The sequence below is a fragment of the Dryas octopetala genome, chromosome 2, assembly GCF_963921425.1.
Source record: "Dryas octopetala chromosome 2, drDryOcto1.1, whole genome shotgun sequence".
Taxonomy (NCBI): domain Eukaryota; kingdom Viridiplantae; phylum Streptophyta; class Magnoliopsida; order Rosales; family Rosaceae; genus Dryas; species Dryas octopetala.
The window spans coordinates 27,922,978-27,944,247 of record NC_141367.1 but is presented as its reverse complement, the minus strand read 5'-3'; the positions used below and the strand labels follow the sequence as shown (position 1 = coordinate 27,944,247).

Below are 21,270 nucleotides of genomic sequence, written 5' to 3'. Positions count from 1 at the left end.
AACATATAACATATTGTTGAATAATGAATGGCCTTACGTAAATAAATTATTACTTGGCAACATACCATACGCATGAGACTATTGTATTGTTTATCAAATTGAAATTTCAAGTCACACGCTCTGAATCTCTGTAAGCTTAAGCTTCCTACAATGTAGAAACTTCAAACTAGGAAAGTGTATAAAGTATTAAAGTTTGGACTACTACGTAAGTTTGACTCCACATATTCCTGTGTCGGTAGTCTTAATTACCATTTCCATTAGCCACCACCCAAATCAAACGGTCCTGATTCGATCAGGGTCACCTTTCCGTCGATGCTACGTATAGGCTTACATGAAAGATACACAATTACACATGTTTAGGTCCGGATCACGCGGTGGCCCACAACAGCCACTTTAACTGGGCCTTTTAGGTTGGCGCGGGCCCACAATGTTCATTAACAGGCGCCGAAGTAGGAACCCTCATGGTTGTGCGATGCAGCTTAGATCTTACCCGCAATGCGATCAGACTCATTGCACACCCGCCCAAATTTGACTGAGACCTGCAAAATTTCACACGCTCTAATCCTCGAATTAGATCTACAGGCAATTTCCAAGAACCTAGATCCGCAGCGTTTTACAGTTTAATGTAACGGACAATTGAACATTCTGAGTCGTAGGCATTACTGAGTCAGTGAAACCGAGTCGCCATGGCGGGGAAGACGGACTCGGTGTCCATCCGGCTGCCGTACAAGAACCTGAGGGAGGCGGAAGTGGAAATGATGGGAGTCGACGATTCTCATCATCGGATCGACCTCAATTCCTCATCGTCTTCACCATCGTCTTCGTCCCCTAGGGTTCCGAATGGGAACGGCGACCTCTCGTCGCCGCCGAGCCAACCCGTACCCAAACACAACAGTCTGATGACTCTCATTCTCAGCTGTACGGTCGCCGCCGGTGTTCAGTTTGGTTGGGCTTTGCAGCTCTCGCTTTTAACTCCGTATATACAGGTTCGAGTTTGAATTCACGGGTCATTTGATTATAATTCGATTCGCTTTTAACGCAATACATAGTAATTGCAATCAGCTTCGGGAAAGTTCTGTAGAATTGAGTCATTTTTTTTTGCTGTAATAGATGCACATGAAATATTTGCATAATCTACATTGGCACGGTGCCACAGTCTGCAGTGGAATACAAAGTTCAACTTAATCAACTTTGTAACTCCACTCAATTCACGCTATGAGAAACGAACATGAAGATAATAATGTAGTGTATGCCGCATATGAATGCATCTTTACTGATAATGTGTGAAGTGTTGTTTGGGCTAATAGTTGTTGATATAAACAGAATTGTTTTATTTTATCATTAATACAATTATTAATTTTTTCAGTGTATATTTTTTGTGGTTTTTTAATATCGATACCATGAATGCTTGTGTTATTTAAAGCTCATATATCTTTCTTTTTTTCGGTTAACTTAACTATACTCTGTTTTGACTTTGCAGACACTTGGAATAGGGCATGCATTTTCTTCATTTATTTGGCTTTGTGGCCCTATTACAGGTCTTGTGGTAAGTGATGGCAGCCAGTTTTCACAATTTTTAACAATTGTAATTGTAACTTTTACATCTTAAAACCCTCTTAAAATTACGTTGGTATTTTTAATGGGACAGAACAATATCTCCTAATGTAGTGGTTTAGCCATATAAACTCTTAAGAAATATCGGTGCATGCCTTCATTAAATTATTGGCCATGGGAATATTTTATGAGGGTCGGAGTTATAGCTAAATGCAATTTATTTAAACATCTTCTTTTGCTTAAGTTTGATCAAGTTTTATTTTCTTAAGGTTCAACCTTGTGTTGGTATTTGGAGCGACAAATGCTCTTTAAAACTTGGAAGAAGGCGTCCCTTCATTCTTGCGGGATCTCTCATGATCTCAGTTGCTGTAAGTGCTGATGACTTTTGTACTTTTAAATTATATCTTTAAATTAATTGCTGCATGCCTTTTATATTTGCTAAACTAAGTCTTGTAATTTAGGTGGTATTAATCGGGTTTTCTGCAGACATTGGATACTTATTAGGAGATTCAAAGGAGCACTGCAGGTTTTTGTCGCCTTCTATTGATTCTTTGTATTTTATATTTCAATAATTCATTTCCTGTTAGCCAACTCATCTAAGGAAATGCAGAACATTCAAAGGTACCCGAACAAGGGCAGCTTTTATCTTTATAATTGGGTTTTGGTTGCTAGATCTTGCCAACAATACAGTTCAGGTGAGCCTTCTAAAACTATAATGTGTGCATTTCTATCCCAAATATATAAAAAATGAAATTAATGGGAAATAAAAAAGCATACTTTTTTGGTAATAGTCTTCATGTCTGAGCACAAAATGGAACTTGTACTTTTTGTAGGGACCAGCTCGTGCTCTTCTAGCTGATCTTGCAGGTGACTTTCTCTTCAAGTATTATGGATCTAGTTGCATTTGTGTTTAAGTGTATTTTTGCTAGAAATGGATATAGTTATTATGGATCTACTTTCTGTTCAAGAAATGGATCTAGTTACATTTCTGTGAACATGATATTATGTGTCATGACTGTGTTTTAGGCCCTGATCAACGTAACACAGCAAATGCTGTGTTTTGCTCATGGATGGCCGTTGGTAACATCCTAGGATTTTCAGCCGGAGCAAGTGGAAATTGGCACAGGTGAACTCCTCAAATATGTTTTTAATTTTATTTTATGGTAATTCAATATTTCTGTACATTGGCATGTGTTTTTCTCAAGTCATCATATTTCCTTACTTCTGATCACCGTTCCACTAAACCCTATTTATAAGGTTTTTCCATCTGAGAAAATCAACTTAGTTTGTTGCAATTGCTGAAATCTGATTCTTCTTAAATATATAGTCTTACAATTTACGATTCAGCTTTTGAGGGTGGCATTTTACAGTTCAACTTCTAAGAGTGATTTGTTTATCTGAGAATTTTTTTTTCGACAGATGGTTTCCTTTCTTGTTGAGTAATGCTTGCTGTGAAGCCTGTGGAAATCTTAAAGCAGCATTTCTTATTGCAGTGGTGAGTTATCAGTTCTGTGCATATCTTTTTGAAGTCATCTACTGTAGTTTGAGAATCTTGTTATACTAATTTTATTTGGGTTCTGATGAGTGACAATTCTGACTGTTGTTTTTAAAACATGCTTCTTTCTTAATGGTGCAGCTCGAAATCCTTGAATCATTATATCTATTTTTGTGACTTATTTTCCTGATTTTTTTAATATTTTTTTTAGTCTAAGCATGATTTATTAAAGATTCATGATTAACACCGGCTACTTGTGGTTTCACTGCCTGTGAGTTATGCTGAACTAATTTGTTTAACCATTATAAATCTTTCAGTCGATGGGGTATTTCCCATAAGATGGCCCCATATAATGATATTTCTATTGGATGTCTGGAATAAGTAATGGAAATTTTGATATTGATATTATGTTTATTGAAGTTTGATAACTGAGGTGGATATGATATGCCATACTAAGTGTATGGTTGCACTTGGTTGATTAAAGAAACCATACAGAAATTCACAAAGTTCCTGAAATTTTCATTTTAACTTCTGTTTGATCACACAGAGTTGTTCATTAGTTCATTTCATTTTTGAATGAGAAATTCTGATGTTGCAGTATGGAGCTGGGGGTATGTTTGGTATATGATATTCTGTACAACTCTAGATAATAAGTCTGATATGTGTGCAGGTCTTTCTCACTCTGTGTACTCTTGTTACCATATATTTTGCTGAGGAGGTTCCACTCACTGTGTATGATTCCAACCGTTCATCGGATGCTGCTCCTTTATTGGACGATCCCCAACAAAATGGTCTTGACCTTTCAAAATTAAATCCTGATAAGCAAGTTGTAGATAATTCCAATCAGAGCAGAACTGTGAATAACTATGAAAAGGATATAAATATTAAGAATGCCATCTCAAAAGTTGAGGAAGATCATCTCTTCAAAAAAAGAGTTGAGGAAGATCAGAGTGGTGGTTTTAATGATGGACCTGGAGCAGTGTTAGTCAATCTATTGACCAGTTTAAGGCATTTACCACCCTCGATGCATGCAGTGCTCATTGTTATGGCTCTTACTTGGGTAGGTGCCACTGTTATTTTGCATAAACATTTCTCTATTACCCTTTCAAATTAGCATTTTGATGATTTCTGGTTTATTCATAGTAGGTATCATTAGGATTTCTGAGTGTTGATTGCCATTATGAGGTTCTATCACGAACTTATCTTACTTCCCATCATATTCTTACATGCAGTTATCCTGGTTTCCATTCTTTCTTTTTGATACGGATTGGATGGGAAGGGAAGTATATCATGGGGATCCAAAAGGGAACTTATCTGAAGTGCAAGCTTATGATCAGGGTGTCAGAGAAGGTGCATTCGGTTTACTATTGAATTCAGTAAGAACTCAAAATTGAGAACCAGTAGTTGACTTGTTCCAAAAGTTGTCATACCCAATTTAAACTTTGATTTAAGTTTCTGTTTCTCTGTGGTGTAGGTTGTTCTTGGCATCAGTTCTTTCCTAATTGAACCAATGTGTAATCGGATGGGTTCAAGACTAGTGTGGGCAATGAGCAATTTTATTGTGTTTGCCTGCATGGCAGGAACTGCCATCATAAGTTTGATATCTGTTGGAGAATATTCTAAAAGGATTGAACATGTTATTGGAGGGAACGAAAATATAAAAAATGCTTCCCTGGTTGTTTTTGCTCTTCTTGGCTTCCCTCTTGCTGTAAGTATTATTGTTCTTGTAGTAAATGCCCATTTTATTCTATTGCTCCCCAGAAGTATGCAAAACAAACTCAGTTGTTTTTGTGTTGCAGATTACGTACAGTGTTCCCTTTTCCGTTACTGCTGAGTTGACTGCTGATGCCGGTGGTGGCCAAGGTTTGTATGAATTTTTTTTTGAATCTAACATCTCCTTTCTCTGTGTTGTTACGAACTTAGGTGATTGTGATTCTGAAGTGTTTGTACTGTTTTGCAGGACTGGCTATAGGAGTTCTGAATCTTGCCATTGTTATTCCACAGGTAGTTAGGATGCATTATTCCTGTTTTATCACTAACTGGTCGAGCTCAATTATGTAGTGCTCTCAAATCTCTGTTTGACTTTTAATTTCTTTTTTAATATGGTGGTTGATCCACTTGCATGATGTGCAGTCTATACGTTTATGTATACTTGCTAATATGACTATTTTTCTTTCTCCCCTGCCCGCTTTTACTTGCTTTCTTATGGTGACTTTTCAAAACGAGGCTTATCATTTCATCTGTAAAGTTGTGACCTGATCATGGGCTAGGCTTGGGGTTGGAGATTGTCAAATTCTAAATGGGGCCTACTGAAGCCAGACAAAAGTGAACTAGAGCTTGGCTATTTTCATTGTGTTTTGGGCAGTAGTTATCTTTGTTTTTTAAAATCATTTTTATTCATTGTCATCTAGGTTGCGTGTCAGATATATTGTTTCCTCTTCCCGTTTCTCCTGATTCATGGAAAAATGCTTCTGAACTTGTTAATTTTATTAGTGCTGATTTCATGTGTTTTGTTGAACTGTTTAGATGGTTGTGTCTCTTGGTGCGGGGCCATGGGATGCTTTATTTGGGGGAGGAAATATACCTGCCTTTGTTTTGGCTTCCTTCGCTGCCCTTGCTGGTGGCATTTTCGCAGTTCGCAGGCTACCAACTCTTGCCAGCAATTCTTACAAGTCCACGGGTTTTCATTTTGGGTAATTTTACAAGAGCAGATCATCTGGTGATGACCACCTGTACATGATTCTTTTCAACCATACAGCATATCAACCATACAGGAGCATTTGCTCCCTGAGGAATGGCTTTGACGTTATCATATCCGAACGTATCATATTCCTATCAAAAGAATTACCCATTCTATTAGTTAAATTCATTCATTTTTTTGCCCACTTGTCGGTATCTGTACTCCATGTAGAGTGTATATTGTCAGTTATATTGAAAAGAATATACCTGCTTACAATGCTAAAGTTTAACGCCACTTTCAAAAAATTGTTTATCGCTGGCTCATTGTTGTTATCCTATATCTGATTAACATATTTTTGTTACTGGATAAGGCCCTTAGCCATTTTACAATTGTACATATTTCATGTACCTGGTTGTTTTGTCTTATTCTTTGGCTTAGACTTGGTTGTAGAAATATATCTAGTTGAAATTTTCATAGCGGTGTCCTGCATATTCTTGATCAGGTCTGTAAAGTGTTTTGATAATTTTTAGTGATAAGCCATTTGTTGGGGGTGAGGGATTAGGTGTAGTGTTACTGTGTTAGTGTTACTATGGGTGTTGTGCGTGACAGTGATTGCACGCACGAGTTAACTCATTGTTTCTTGGTGGAAATTTGAGGCTGAACCCTTTTCAGTCTGGCGTCTACTACTGACAACCAAGTGCTCAAAGTGCTCTTCGAGAGGTGTGCCAGGTCCGCGTAGTTAGTGTGTTGTACACCAATTAGCTCGTGTTCTGTCTGAGTTGGAGATTCCCTTCCAGCGCTCCGCGGATTGTTCTCTTCCATTTGTCGACATAATTTGTTTGTCATTTGTAAATTGTAACTCAGAATTGTAAGTGGTTTTCTTAATATTGCTGGAAAATATTAACCTTCTCAAAAAAATTTAGGAGTAATATTTTTGAGGACTGTTAGTCTGTTAGATGTGATTCACTGTCCACATTTTGTATGTATGGGTCATTGGTGTGAATTGTGTTGATTACATGGAGTTTTTGACCATATACTTAATCATCCCTAGATTTGTGAGGGTTCCAACGTTACTCCCAAGTTCAGTTTCCTCTTGGTAACCCTTGGGTCCATGCAGGTGAAGGATGGGCTTCCTGATTGTGTGCAAACCAGCCTGGAAGTGCAGACATTTACGGATTAAAAATTTAAAATTATTGCAACTTAGAAGTCCGATTGTTTGTTTCACACTTTCACTTGGTTGCTTAGGCTAATTCCCCTCCTCTCCTCCCCCAACCGGTCCGGTTCTTTTGTTGCTAGAAAGTTCAACTTACTTTGATTATGATACAATAATGCGAAGGAAATCTGATTCTATGATAATGGATGTTAGTTGGGATATATAATATATATATATATATTAGTCAAATCACTGCTGAAGATGATCATGGTAGACTGTAGTACTAGTGGCATGTTTGTCCAAGTCATAATGCTTGCGTCTAAAACCGACTCACCCAGATGTTTCCCCTTAATAGCCAACCCAGCCATATTTGATGTGAGTTGCATTGCATAATTTGCATTTGCATATGATAATAAAGTTGGTCTTCTTAAGGGACCGTTTTACAATTTAGTAGTTGTATTAATTAGTACCTAAACCAAGCTAAGCTAAGGCTTCTTTTGGTGGGTCCATTCTAAATTATGCTCCTTTATCTTTTATATGTATATTACAGTTAAATTCCTAAAAAGAAAAAATGGATTTATTTGTTTATTTGGTTATGGCTAAGGTCCAAGGTCGGCAACAATTTGCTTCTTTTCCTGCAGCACCATCATCAGTTTTTCAGTTTCCAAATTCGAAGTCGGTCGTGGACGGTTCTGATGAATGGGCCACCTCACTCACACTCACTCACTAGAGAAAGCTGAACATGGCCACGAGCCGCGACCTGATTAATAAATAAATAAGTAATTAGAATATATATAATTGAAGCAGTGGTTGACAAATCACAATCAATGCATATCATATCTCCTAGGCTAGCTAGCCCCAACAAAGCAAATCCCTGAAAATAATAACAAATTCAACAAATAAAAGAAAGAGAAAACCTCTAATTTCAAATTTCTAAAGAGATAGAGAGAGTAGTGACGTCAAGCAATGCAACGAAGGCACATGAACACACCAGAAGCCATGAGCGCATGTGGAGAGGAGAAGATTAATTCAGCTCTTTTTTTATTCAACACTTGCACTCAACAATTGTTAAATATATACATCTTTAATTTTTTTTTCTTCTTTATACTATAAATTTTTTAAAAAACAGGAAAAGCAAAATGGGCAACAGATAGATAGCCAAATAGTAAGGCAGATGGCTCCATGCTATTCCATAGGATTTGGGCACAGCACACAGCACACAGCACACTGCACAACTAAATCCTAACAGAGAGGCATGTGATTCAGCCGATACTCGCTTGTCTTTCGCAAATATTAATAAAACCTCTGATCATCTGTGTGTGTTTGTGTGTACACACACACACATATATATATATATATATATATATATAAGTGGGACCGGACCTGTCCATGTCCCATCATCCTTCATCACAAATTAATGTACAGTGCAGATGCTCTTAACTTATATTCTTGGTCGATCTCTCGGATACAATCATGATTCATCATACAATATATATCCCCTTTTAGAATAAGGCTGCTAATCATTTCTTCATCAAAAGTTCCACTTCACAACTTCACCCTTCACACCCATTCTATCAAATTCAATAATTTAATTACGAACCATGCATGCATGTGCTTTGAGAAGTACATCTTTTATTTTGGTAGTTGCCTTTCCATTAGGGTTTTGTTTATGGTGCCGACACTGCACCATATATGCATACACACATCTGATATATCCTTAAATCTTTTTAAGGGTACATTTTGCTCTAGTACAATGTGGTTTTTCCCACTATTGGATAGTAAATGTATGTGGTGCAGTGTTTTTATATACGGTAGAAGGTCACTTGGATATATTAGTTGAATTTACTAATGAAGAGTTGTGCTATATCATATCTTGTGTGTTAACCAGGGACCAAGAAGCAATATTAAATCACTTGAAAGACGTCTGATCAGACAATTGTCTCAAGTGGCCGGTTCAAATTTCAATATCTGTATATACCAATTTGTGGAAGTATGATTATAGCTAACTTAACCAGTTTTGGATTAATAGGCCCTTGCGTTGCTGGATACTTTAATCATCTTTGCATGGGTCCTTTGTGTCCCTTTCATTTTTTTATGCTTGCTAGTTTCATTTCATACTTTCTTTGTTAAACTGTGAAAAATGAATGAAGTTGAATAAAACTCAACTAATAGTCAAACATATATAGACCGGTAACCCTTCTTGAAGTGGTAGCCCCTATTCTTTTTATTTTTTTTTGGCTGATACATGCATTCTCTGCCATTCTATAAAAGAGCAAGTGCTGCATTTTACAATAATGATTTAGTACGGGTCCTTTCACAAGTTGATGTGATACCCCTGTACATTTGAAGGTGACAAGTTAATTATATAATTAATAAAATGTAGTCCAAAGTCCCACACCAAAAATGTTCAGCTGCACACTATAGGAAACGACTAACGAATTTGGTACTAGCTAGTTGATTGCTACAGAAATTGAATGTGATCGATAAAAAAGAAGTTAGTATAGAAAATAGAATATACAAGAATTTTTGTTTTTGCGAAAGGGATGGGCTGAGGGATGACATATGCCATTTGGGAATTGTGGTGGTGTGGCAGAAGAGAGAGGATCGGAGCAGTGCGTGAGATAGATATAGATAGAGATGGAGTCATGGACATATTAATATTAGATATTTAGATATATGCATGCATGGGTGGTGTGCACAAGGACAAAAAAGACCAGCTCTAGTAGGGTTATGACAACAGCCTTGCTTGCTTAGTTGCTTGGGCTTTTCAAACCCATTAATTTTCTCGATCTTGCTCGATCTCTCTCCTTCACACAAAAATTAACACATTGCACAATGTATATTGGTGCAGAGGGGGTTGGGTTGGGGTGAGAGGTTGTAGTGATGACTGATGAGAGTGATGGAAAGAAGAAAGAAGAAAGAAAGAAAGAAATAAATGGATGATGGGAAAGAGGCTTGGTCCTAATCCACGATACCTGTTGGTGGGTTAGGTAGCAAACCCTGCCCCCCTCATTGGACCCATCCCCTAGATTCCTGCCCCCCCTCCCCTCCTCTTTGGACTTAAAGATACAGCCAACTCATTCTCTCTTTTTTCTTAAGCTACCTCTTTCGATCTTCACACAAGTAAGAGTCTAAGACATACATATCTGAAAAATATCACTCATACTTAATTACTCTAGTTTATAATTTTACAATGATTTCATAAGCAGCATTTCTTTTCAGTCCCAAAAACAAAGGGGCATTCATTTCTTTTTTCTTTTTTCTCTTTTGCAAGGTCAATACGTACTTTTTTCTCTAAAGTCACCCACTTCACATTTTTTTTTGGTCAAGACACACTTCACATTGAAGAAGCATAAATGTGAAGCTTTCCTTTATTTCACAATGGAATCCAATTAAGCTACTTGAGAAGCGAACACTTCCCATTCTAAAATTAAAAAAGTAAAGACAGCTGCCTTCTCGTTAAGAAAATCGCCTCCATTTGTCTTCTAAGACTGCAAAAGACCAACATTGTAACTTTGAAAGTAAATATATATACAAAGCTCGATCAGGTGCTAATTTCAATATATATATATATAATTAACAAATCTTTGCAAGTAAATATAGGTTTTCTTTTTTGGTATGAAGTAAATATAGGTCATTAATCCATAAAAGAAAATCCTATTAAATTTTGTGGAATATATATACAAAATCAACCCTTTATTACTTCATATTGTCCCTTGATATCAATAAAAAATCAAAGAGACCTAGCCTAAATCTTATATGTTTTATAACTTTTATTACATAAAGTTTTACATTTCCGATGTAGGTCTTCCAACACTACAAGTGACATTCTCTAATTTTGACATTCCCAATAGAAGATATCTTTCAACACATACAAATTTAATTACTTTAAAGGTAACATATATCAAATTAAAAATTCAAGAGAAAAATATTAAATTTTTATAATAAATTACTTATAAATCTAGTTCTTGAAAGATTTTTAACTATAAACCCAGCCAATTTAAAAATTTTCAGTCAAATCTGTCCGTGTACGTGCGAATGGAGATGAAAAAATACACTATCGAGCGCTCGGTAGATACAGATGCATCCGCATTTGTACGTTTTTAAGTTGCAGATGTATTTTTTTAGCTTGCAGATACTTTTTGGTAGTGATTTACTAAACACTCGGTGGACACTTTGAATTTCTGCTTAAATTTTGAGTCGGATGAGGTTTGACTTAACTTTCTTTCTCATTTTGAGTTTTTAATTAAACCACCCAAATTTTTATGTGAATCCAAGCAATTTGTACAAAATATTCAAATTTAAATATGTTACTTCAAATTCTTCCATTCAAATCAACTTCATATTGCGCCATATTTGACTACCGAGTCAAGGACTCTTCTCTAATAAAAGTATGACGTATTATATAAGAAAGACCGAAGTCTTTATTTTTGCTTGGTAAAAGAAACCAAAGCAAATTCTCTTTCCATTTGATAAAAAAGAAAATATCTTATTCCCATATATATGTATATTAATATTGTTGTGTGTACATACACTCTCTCTCAGTAAAAAAGAACAAAGAAAAAAAGAAACTCCTTACATATATACATAAATTACGTACACTCTCTCCCCTCGCACAGCGCTCAAAAAAGTGCGTGTGTGTATATATATATATATAGGAAAAAGAAAATTGGTAGAAGCTGATAAGGTATATAAGCCATCCATTGTAACAATTTGTGCATCCCCTTCCATTTGAAGAAATTCATATTCTCTTTTGATATAATTTCAGCAAAACAGTTCCTGTGATATATACATATTTAAGTCTTTCTCTTTTCCTATCACCTACAGTGGATTGTATCCACTTTGAGCCATCTGCCTCTCTTCTCCTTCCTAGCTACTCTTAATTTCAACATGACAGCTGGGGCTTGCTTATCAATATCATCACACTTCTTATGATCATTTGTGGCAATCAAGACCTTAATCAATTAGGCCATGACTAGCAATGGGATGGCCTTCTTCCCTGCAAATTTCATGTTACAAGCCCCTCATGATGATCATCATGACCATCAACCTCCCACTTCTATCAATTCTCTATTGCCTTCTTGCACACCTCAAGACTTCCATGGTACTCTCTCTCTCCCCCTGTGGCACACATAGAGACACAAACACATTCTTATCTCAAATGGGTTTTAATTTATTTAATCTGTTTGTGCAGGTGTTGCATCCTTTTTAGGGAAGCGATCAGTGTCATTTTCAGGGATCGAATTGGGCGAAGAAGCTCATGGGGAAGATGATTTATCCGATGATGGGTCACAGGCAGGAGAGAAGAAGAGGAGGCTTAACATGGAACAAGTGAAGACACTTGAGAAGAACTTTGAGTTGGGGAACAAGCTTGAACCTGAGAGAAAAATGCAGCTGGCCAGAGCTCTTGGTCTGCAGCCAAGACAGATTGCCATATGGTTTCAGAACAGGAGGGCAAGGTGGAAGACCAAGCAGTTGGAGAAAGACTATGATGTCCTCAAGAGACAGTTTGAAGCCATCAAAGCAGACAATGATGCTCTCCAGGCTCAGAACAAAAAACTTCAAGCAGAGGTTTGTTCAATTCAATTGATTAATTAATGATTCAAAGTTTTAAGTACCAAACCAAATTCAATCTACACCTTTGATATCTTGTCTCTACAGTACCTTAGATATGCTTCAAGTTTTGCATGGTATAGTGCTGATTCTGTAGAATATGTTTTGGAAATTATTGATCTCCTTTTTCATCATCACAAAGATTTTTGCTTTTTTGACATTTTCTTATCATGATTTTCAGAACCTTTATCTGTTGAACCAATAATCACTGATTACAAAGTTCCTTTTCCAAGATAGATGCAACTTTTTGATGCACTGATTGATCATAATTTGGGGATAAAGGGTAATCATGACTCTAAAAGAACAGATCTTTCTTGTTTACACGTTTGGGCTACCTCATATACATCTATCTTTTAATATTTAACACTATTTAGTGTTTGGGTTAAGTTCTTGAATTTAGAGCAGGGAAATATCTAATTAGTACCTAATTAATGAACTGGAGCTACCTAGCTAGCCTATGTGTGCATGCTTCAACTTGACCGGTCAATTTGATGGCTGCAGATATTGGCATTAAAAAGTAGAGAACCAGCGGAATCTATCAACCTCAATAAAGAGACAGAGGGGTCTTGCAGTAATAGAAGTGAAAACAACTCTGATATCAAGTTGGACATTTCAAGAACGTCAGCAATTGACAGTCCTCTATCCTCTCATCCAATTGCCAGCAGACCCTTCTTTCCAACCTCCACAAGGCCTTCTGGGGTGGTGGCACAACTCTTTCAAAACCCATCATCAAGACCTGAAGTACTCCAATGCCAGAAGAATGATCAAATGGTCAAAGAAGAAAACTTAACCAACATGTTCTGTAGCATTGATGATCAGTCTGGGTTTTGGCCATGGTTGGAACAACACCAATTCAATTGATCATCAGCTGAACCCACCAAACTACTGTTAAATTGGAATATACCAACAGGGCAATGAAATCAAGACGCAACCAATTGCACCATGTTCTATGAGTTTTTTTATTATTTAAAATCCATGCTTTGGTACTTAGATTATTTATAAAGTAGATGATCATATATCAAGTTGAATTTTCAAGTGGGGGCTGAAAATCTTTATGGAGGAATAAAGGGGGGGTATGGTATATATGTGTGCGTGAACGGTATACCATGTTTTCTAGGGTGATGGGAGAAATGTTGCTTGCCAGGTTGGTTAATGGGATCAAATTCCAAGTGAAATTATATTTGCTGCTAGCTAGTGAGTAGTGACTGAATATTGCAGCTCTCAGCTCTAGCATGGGTCATGAAATAAGAAAGGGATTCTCTGCTTCGTTTGTCTAAGTTTTTTTCTTTTTTCTTACTTTGGATTCATGCCTTTGTACTATCTGTCAAAGAAAAATGCTCCCCCAAAGTGCTTTCCTTGTAATGATTTTTTTGCTGAATTCATGAATGCAATTGCAGTACCAATGGTGAACAAAATCTACTCCTAGTTAATAAAGAATATATTAATTGTGTGGGGTGAGAGAGAGAGAGAGAGAGTATCCAGCACACATTCCAAGAGGCGAAGAAGACAAGCAGATGGAAGAGAACAGAGTTGGAAAAAAGGTAATACTCGTGAAGGGGACGTTGGCAAGTTTCATGTACAGACAAAGAAGGGAATAGACAAAAACCCCAAGTAATGCCCTGTCTTCACCAACTAGCTCTTGGCACTCAGCACTACTCAGCAGCACCACTCTAACTCTGCTCTCTTTCTTTTTTGTATAGACAAGTGAAAACCAGTCATGTGAACTCACTGTCACCCACTCCCTTTTCAACATTTGCTTGTTTTTTAAATTCATAATAATAATACTAATGTATGCATCTCCCTTTCCCACACTTTCTCTCCCTCTCTTACTCTTTTCCAATGATATAATGCTTTGCTTCCACACATATCCATTTTTCAACAGTTATTTCATGTGACGCAAACAAAATAATGTTATCCCCCAATTCATTGTCTCTCTGTTTTTTGCAAGACATTTTCAGCTCTCTAAAGCAAAATTTGACATATATATGCGCGCACCACAGTCGTGCATGTAAAGCAGCTTCATGGTGGCTGCAGCTACCAGCTTTCAGTACACAAAACCACTTTAGCTTAGCTGTAAGTTGCATATAGGCATGCATGCATATTCAAAATCTACTGCAAATCTCAACATATATATATATATATGTATATATATGCTTATTGGATCAAACAGATCAACATTGTGACTTAAAATAGGGCTGTAGATTTTACAGTTGTTGGCAACAACTGTCATAACAGATCAAATAGATTGTAATAGCCAAGCCAATAATAACCCTACTATATATATAGAACTACTAATTAACTACAGAATTATAAGAACAAACATGCATGTGACAGAATCAGCATAACCTTCTCAATATCGTTTACACTGAAGAAAGAAAGCTTGGCACTTAAAAAAAATAAAATGAATGCGCCGTTATGCATGTTGTTTGAATATTTTTAATTCATGGGATCATGTGATGAAAGCAATAAATTAATAATGTTTGGCAGCATATATGGCTGGAAACTTCGGCATTTTGCTCTGATACTTTTAGATGCCAACTTATATTACTAATATATAGAAGGGAAAATTTTTCATTCAGGACACCTAGTTTGGGGTCAATCTTAGTTTAGGACACCAGTTTGGGTTTGTGCTAGTTTAGAACACATATTTAGGATTTGTATTAATGTGGGACAATCCGTCACCTCCGTCAAGAATTCCGTTAAAAATAGACATGTGCCATGCACATGACCTATTTTCAAGGGACAAAATGGACAATTCACCATAATATATTAAAATAATTAAAAATAAAACTAAAACAAAAAAGAAAGAAGAACAAGATGGCAGCGCACCCCTTCTCCACCCAGCCCCAACTCACTTCCGGTGGCCATACTTGCCGGCAGTGACCCCACCATCCCCCCTCTCTATCTCACTCTCTCTCTCCCTCCATTTCTCTATTCCTCTCTTTGTCTTTTTTTCTCTGCAGATCGCACCCTCCTTTTTCCCTCCTCGATGTTGTCTGCAAAAACCCAATACACATATACATCCCAATTTCAGATTTATCAAAACCCTTTCCATCAATTTAAACTAAATAGTTCACCATCTTCATATTATTACAGATCTGAATCAAAACAGAGGAGAACAACCAGATGAGAGGACCCAGGACAGGAGTACCTTATTTCTTATGATGATTTGGAGTTATTGCCTGCATTTTGTATAATTATTTAAGTCTTGGTATAGGTGTTGAGAGTACTTTAACAGAGAAGAGCCTTGAATACGTCATTGTTTGTCTGGTGGATCTCCCCTTATACTTGGCTGGAGGCTTTCCATCTGGTCTGGCTGCTATTGAGTATTGACAATCAATTTGACATTCGTGGGTTGTTTTACTTGTGCATTAGGTTTCTAATTGTTATTCAATTCTTAATCCATGTTCGTTACATTCCTTTTTGTTTCTTGTTCTGCTGTATCATGCAGCAATGCCCGAAATTATCAACTAGCATTTTTTTTCTTTGATCTTTATGTCTATGTCTTGGGGCTGGGTGGAGAAGGGGTGCGCAGATGGAACAGAGGGAGAGGGAGAGAGAGAGAGAGAGAGAGAGAGAGAGAGAGAGAGAGAGAAGAGAGGGTGGGTCGTCGCCGGCAGTAAAGCCACCGCCGGAGGTGGTTGGGGCTGAGTGAAAACGGGGGGGGGGTGAGATCTGCATCTCCCTCTTCAATCCTTTTTTTTTTCTGTGTTTTTTGTGTTTATAGTTTTAAACTTTTTTAATATATTTTTAGTTTTAATCTTGTTTATTTTTAATTATTTTAATATATTATGGTGAATTGTCCATTTTGTCCCTTGAAAATAGGTCATGTGCATGGCACATGTCTATTTTTAACGGAATTCTTGACGGAGATGACGGATTGTCCCACATTAATACAAATCCTAAATATGTGTCCTAAACTAGCACAAACCCAAACTGGTGTCCTAAACTAAGATTGACCCCAAACTAGGTGTCCTGAATGAAAAATTTTCCCTATATAGAATTGTGTAGTGGCAAAATTAAGAATTCCCGGCCAGTTAAGAAGAACAGGCTAAGTGGCCACGTGCATGGTGGCCTCACATTCACACCCTTAAGCTAATTAATTAAACATTTTGCTGGGAATATATATTGGATTAGGATAACGTACTCCAGATCAATAAGAGCAAACCCAGAAGCATGTTTGCTATTTTTGAGACCATAGGCTGAGGATAACACATGTGCAGGGCAATACCATAAACAATTGTATGTATCTGCATTATTGCATTTTATATTGTTTGAAATATTACCATGAATTTGAACTTCTGTCAACGGGTAACATAATATTTTTCAGTGACTTTTTTTGGGTGATGACTTAGAATACTACTAGATTTTAGGGGGACTATGTATATATTACCACGTACTTCATATGGAACAAACATTTTTTATCTGAGTTCGAAGTTGATCCTAACGATTTGGATAACCAGAAAAGAAAAAAATAATTGAGGAGAGAAACAATCCCTCACGTTCTGTATAAGGTGAAAAATAATAATAGAGAAATTAAGTTTACTGCTGAAATTGGCACGAGCTGTTTCTCTATGGCAGCTGTTGCTACTAGCTAGAAACACTGGATTGGGCTTGGGCCCACACACATCATCGTGATGGGTACAAATTTGGGCCAATTGAACTTTTATATTGGGCTGATCCCAAATTGGTAATTGACCGTACTAATACTAAGACTACGTGGCAAAAAGATGGCCTTATTGGAATCAACACAATGGGCCCCACCTCTCAACACTAGCCAATAGAAACACAGAGAAATCTGAATCAACTACCAACTACCCAATCCATAGTGCCTCCTTCCCCTTCTCTTTCTCTATTCTAACGGATAAGCCCAGCCCACCAATGGCTTCCACCCCAATTCTCTCACCCACCACCACCTCCTTAGTCCACCGTCACCACCACCAATCTTTACACCTGTTCTCCAAATTGCCCTTCCCTAACTCTCCCTCCAAACCCAGTACTTACAACAACAACAGACCACTCACCAAACTCCAAGTGTCCACCCCAACCAACAAGCCCACCACCACCACCACCACCCCCTCCAAGAAACCCACGGCGGAGACCATCTTCTTCGACGGCGGAGCCCACTACGGCGACCTCGTGGCCAACCTTATTCTGGGCTTCACTCTTCTCTGGCTGCCCTTAACTTTGGCGGCGGTTTTCAGGGCCTTTTATTTGCGGTACAGGTTCACCAACCTGCGGGTGACGGTGATCTCAGGACTGACGGGTCAGGATAGGAGTGACTTCTCGTACAAGGTCATCAAGGATGTCCAGGTGGTGCCACGTTTCATCGGGGAGTGGGGTGACATTATCATAACTCTGAGAGATGGTACGAAGGTGGACCTTAGGAGTGTGCCTAAGTTCAGAGAGATTGCTAAGTATTGCCTCTCTTTGGCTGATCAGCCTGCCGTTTTGAAGGAAAGAGGATCCAAAGGCTTTTAGAAGCCTAATTTCATGCGAACCCACATTCATAAATATTTTTCTCTTATGTAACAAGTTAACAACTCGGAGGTATGCAATTATTATTATTTGTAGATAATTAACTACTTTTTGTAATCTGTGCGACTGTGCTATGCTTTTTTTGTTTTTGAATTTTCCTAATATCTTGGACATGTAGAATTGATCATTCAGCAGTCTGAACTGAAATTGGGTCACATTTCAACACTAAGGTTAGGCCCAATATGTTAGCCCAAGTTTAGCCTGCTTGCTTGCCGGGCCTAATTTTGTAAGCAAGTCGCCCTCAATATTTACAATGTGGGTAGCCTAAGCCCACACAATTTCTATCGAAGAGAAGCAAGTAAAAGACTTTTATAAAAAAGGAATGGTATCCACCTTCTTCAATCCACCTTCTTCAATCTACCTTTTTCACCGACCTTTGTTTTTATTATTCTCATTCCACAATGTAAATTATAATTAGAACCGTTCATTTTTTAGACAATTTTTTAAAGATTATCTCTGTAAAAAATTAACTAAATCAAAAATCGTTTGGTTATATAATCATTATCAAATAAATAAATAGTGAATCAAATTGTTATCAAAATTGTCTATTTATTTTATTACAATTACATAACTAAACGATTTTTAATTTAGTTAATTTTTTTTTTCTGAGATGATCTTTATAATTAGATTTAAAAAATGAAAGGTTCCGATCATGAATTTACATTGTGAAATAAAAATAATAAATGAGACGTCGGTGAAAAAAGTAGAATAGAAAAGGTGAATAGCATTCGTCTTCATAAAAATTCTCCTAAACTTGAGAATGAAGTTTTCAGCACCCAAACTGTATCTTTTTGGGTTTTTGGTATAACAATACCTAAATAAATCACAGACAGAATCAAGCTTGGGATCGTCCAGGCCAGACCTCTGAGACCTGGCATCTTGGTGGTATAACCAAATTCTGCCCATCCAAATTTTGGGCCTTTTAATAGTTTTCCTGGCCCACCAACACAAATGCAGGCGTGTGAACTTCTTGGTGCCTTGGTGGTATTGTACTCACCCATCGCCCATGTCCCATTGGCCATTGTCTGCAAATTCAAAGCGAGAAGCATCTGACCCCAAATCTTATCATCACTCATTTTAAACTTGTTGATGATGGGTCACTATAACCATTAGGTTCAGGTCCTATCACTTCAATATTTGTTTCTTTCTCCTTTTATCTTTTTTTTTTATTAAAATTAAAAAGAAGATAAAGGTTCTTTAACTTCTGTCACACGTCTCAGGTATATCAACTTTGCCTCTAGAGGTGTCCATGTGTCTTCACCATCTGCTATCTAATATTGTAGGTGTAGGGTCAACCATAACAATAACATTGCCCTCAATCTCTATCTCCCTTCTCCATCTCCAATGTGTAAATCTTGTAGTCATATTCTTTCATATATCCTTTGACCTTTTGGCTCCAACAATGGCCCACTAAGACTTAGGATGTAAAATAAGTTCAAGTTTTGTTACCTCTTAAGCAGTTAAGCACAGGCACAGCTGATTAAGCAGTGATTTATCACTTCTGAATTCGCATGATTAATTATATAATTAGTTAATTACATCAAATATCAGATTACATATGCAAAGCCTACGCATGGGCTGGTAAGTGGAGCCCAAACAAACAGGGCCTGGACGTCAATATCTCATAGCCCACATGAATTTCGTTGCCTCTGGATGTGGGCCAGTTTGTTTTTGTTTAGCGCCCATTTCTGGTTGGCGTTGTTGTCTATTTTTATTTTTCCTTCTTTTCTTCTTTGTTTTCTAAGCATATTATATTGCAGACAGAGTTAGGTGAGGCATAATGGAATGTGACACCTGGGGTTAAGACTTGAGCCTCTGGCTCCATGCTTGATATTTGCTTCAAAGCCAATGAGTTAAAATTAATTCCAGGTTTGAAATATAGTTGGGTGAAGAAAAGAGGGACATCTGCAACTTGGTTGTGTCACTTAGTGCTCCTTGGGGGACCCCATGGGTGACTTTGTAAGGGAATCATTCATTTGACAGACATCACCTTCAGTTAAAAACCCTTTTAAAAGCTCAAGCAATCAAATAAAACAACTTGGCTACTGCAATTATATACTGATATGCATATGTATGGAGCTATTGATTTAACTTCACAGGATCTGACAAAACTCATAAAGGTAACTGTAAAAGTGAGTAATCATCCAACACACCTATTAATCTTGTTATCCCTGTTAGTCCCACAATATGTTGTTTGTTTGAGCTTGCCTGTACGGCTATGCCACAGCAGTGACAGCACCAACATCTTTACTCTTTTGCTGAACTTGTAATATTCCCTCCCCTTTGATCGCCACCCATCAAAGCATGTACAATCAAATGGGGTTGAGGGAGTACGATCTCAATGTCCCCAAATTCATTGCCATGGGCTTTTTAGAGACCTTCTCCGAAGTTTCTGAATCTGATTAAGATCAAGCTGCTGCTTAATTAGTAATAATGTAATTGGAAAACTTTAATTAGCTAGGACTGACACATTGTGCAAGGTCCCTTGAGTCCCATACTTGTGCTTATCAATTTTACATGCTCCGGCAGAGAAAAAGAAAATGAGCAAAATGGACCAACCTAGAGTCACAAAAAGGAACTGATCATGAAACTGCTGGGGTTGCTTCTGCTAATTCATTGGAAAACTTTTGACCAGATAAATCCCAGATGTCTTCTTTTTCTGCCATTTGTTAATTTGGTTCCTCAGAAAAAAGCAAAAACAGGTACGAGTGTGGCTTTGAGGGGAAGAATATATATGATCAGAAAGTGTGAAAGAGTGAAGGTGGTGTCAAGTCACGAGGCAGAGGAGGTCCCTTCCCAGCTAGGTGATCTTAGTTGATCAGTTCCTCTGTGAAGTGTGAACCATCTTTATTGAAAGAAGCTAAAGAGATAGACCCATTCTTAATTATAAGTCCTGAAATAGAGTAATTAATCCCCAGCTCATTTCCTCTTTGCCTTTGCAGGTTTTGTTTATATGACCACACTTGACAGACACTTCCCCCTCTCCAATGAATGTTACAACTTTAGTTTGCAACCATTTTTAATATCAATACTTTATGAATGAAACAGTAGGTTCTCATTTGGACATGTTAATCTGCACAACCCCTTTAACAGGATTAAATGGTTTCCTCTTAGCATGAAAAACAGAACCCCTATACCAGAATTACATTGTTCCTTTAACCCCTAATTTCATTTGATTCAAAACCATTAGCAAAATGCTGAATTGGAATGCCACCAGAAAATGCTTAGCATACATAT

At 37.3% G+C, this 21,270-nt stretch overlaps 3 protein-coding genes across 3 annotated transcripts; all 3 read left to right on the top strand.

The window, feature by feature from the left end:
• The first annotated feature begins 563 nt into the window (after nt 1-563).
• On the top strand, nt 564-6,136 carry SUT2 (sucrose transporter 2). Its single transcript, XM_086230349.1, has 14 exons — nt 564-986; nt 1,481-1,546; nt 1,824-1,922; nt 2,016-2,080; nt 2,165-2,249; nt 2,388-2,421; nt 2,581-2,680; nt 2,974-3,049; nt 3,720-4,109; nt 4,282-4,425; nt 4,524-4,757; nt 4,849-4,912; nt 5,010-5,053; nt 5,576-6,136. The coding sequence occupies exons 1-14, from the start codon at nt 687-689 to the stop codon at nt 5,744-5,746; spliced, it is 1,872 nt and encodes a 623-aa protein (XP_086086475.1). The 5' UTR covers nt 564-686; the 3' UTR covers nt 5,747-6,136.
• Nucleotides 6,137-11,559: 5,423 nt separating this feature from the next.
• On the top strand, nt 11,560-14,291 carry LOC147295105 (homeobox-leucine zipper protein ATHB-13-like). Its single transcript, XM_086231494.1, has 3 exons — nt 11,560-11,986; nt 12,077-12,453; nt 12,997-14,291. The coding sequence occupies exons 1-3, from the start codon at nt 11,854-11,856 to the stop codon at nt 13,354-13,356; spliced, it is 870 nt and encodes a 289-aa protein (XP_086087620.1). The 5' UTR covers nt 11,560-11,853; the 3' UTR covers nt 13,357-14,291.
• A 3,022-nt stretch (nt 14,292-17,313) lies between these two features.
• LOC147295104 (NAD(P)-linked oxidoreductase superfamily protein) lies at nt 17,314-18,092 on the top strand. The gene has a single exon (XM_086233312.1). It carries the CDS (start codon nt 17,377-17,379, stop codon nt 17,974-17,976), a length of 600 nt encoding a protein of 199 aa, XP_086089438.1. The 5' UTR covers nt 17,314-17,376; the 3' UTR covers nt 17,977-18,092.
• The last annotated feature ends 3,178 nt before the right edge of the window (nt 18,093-21,270 follow it).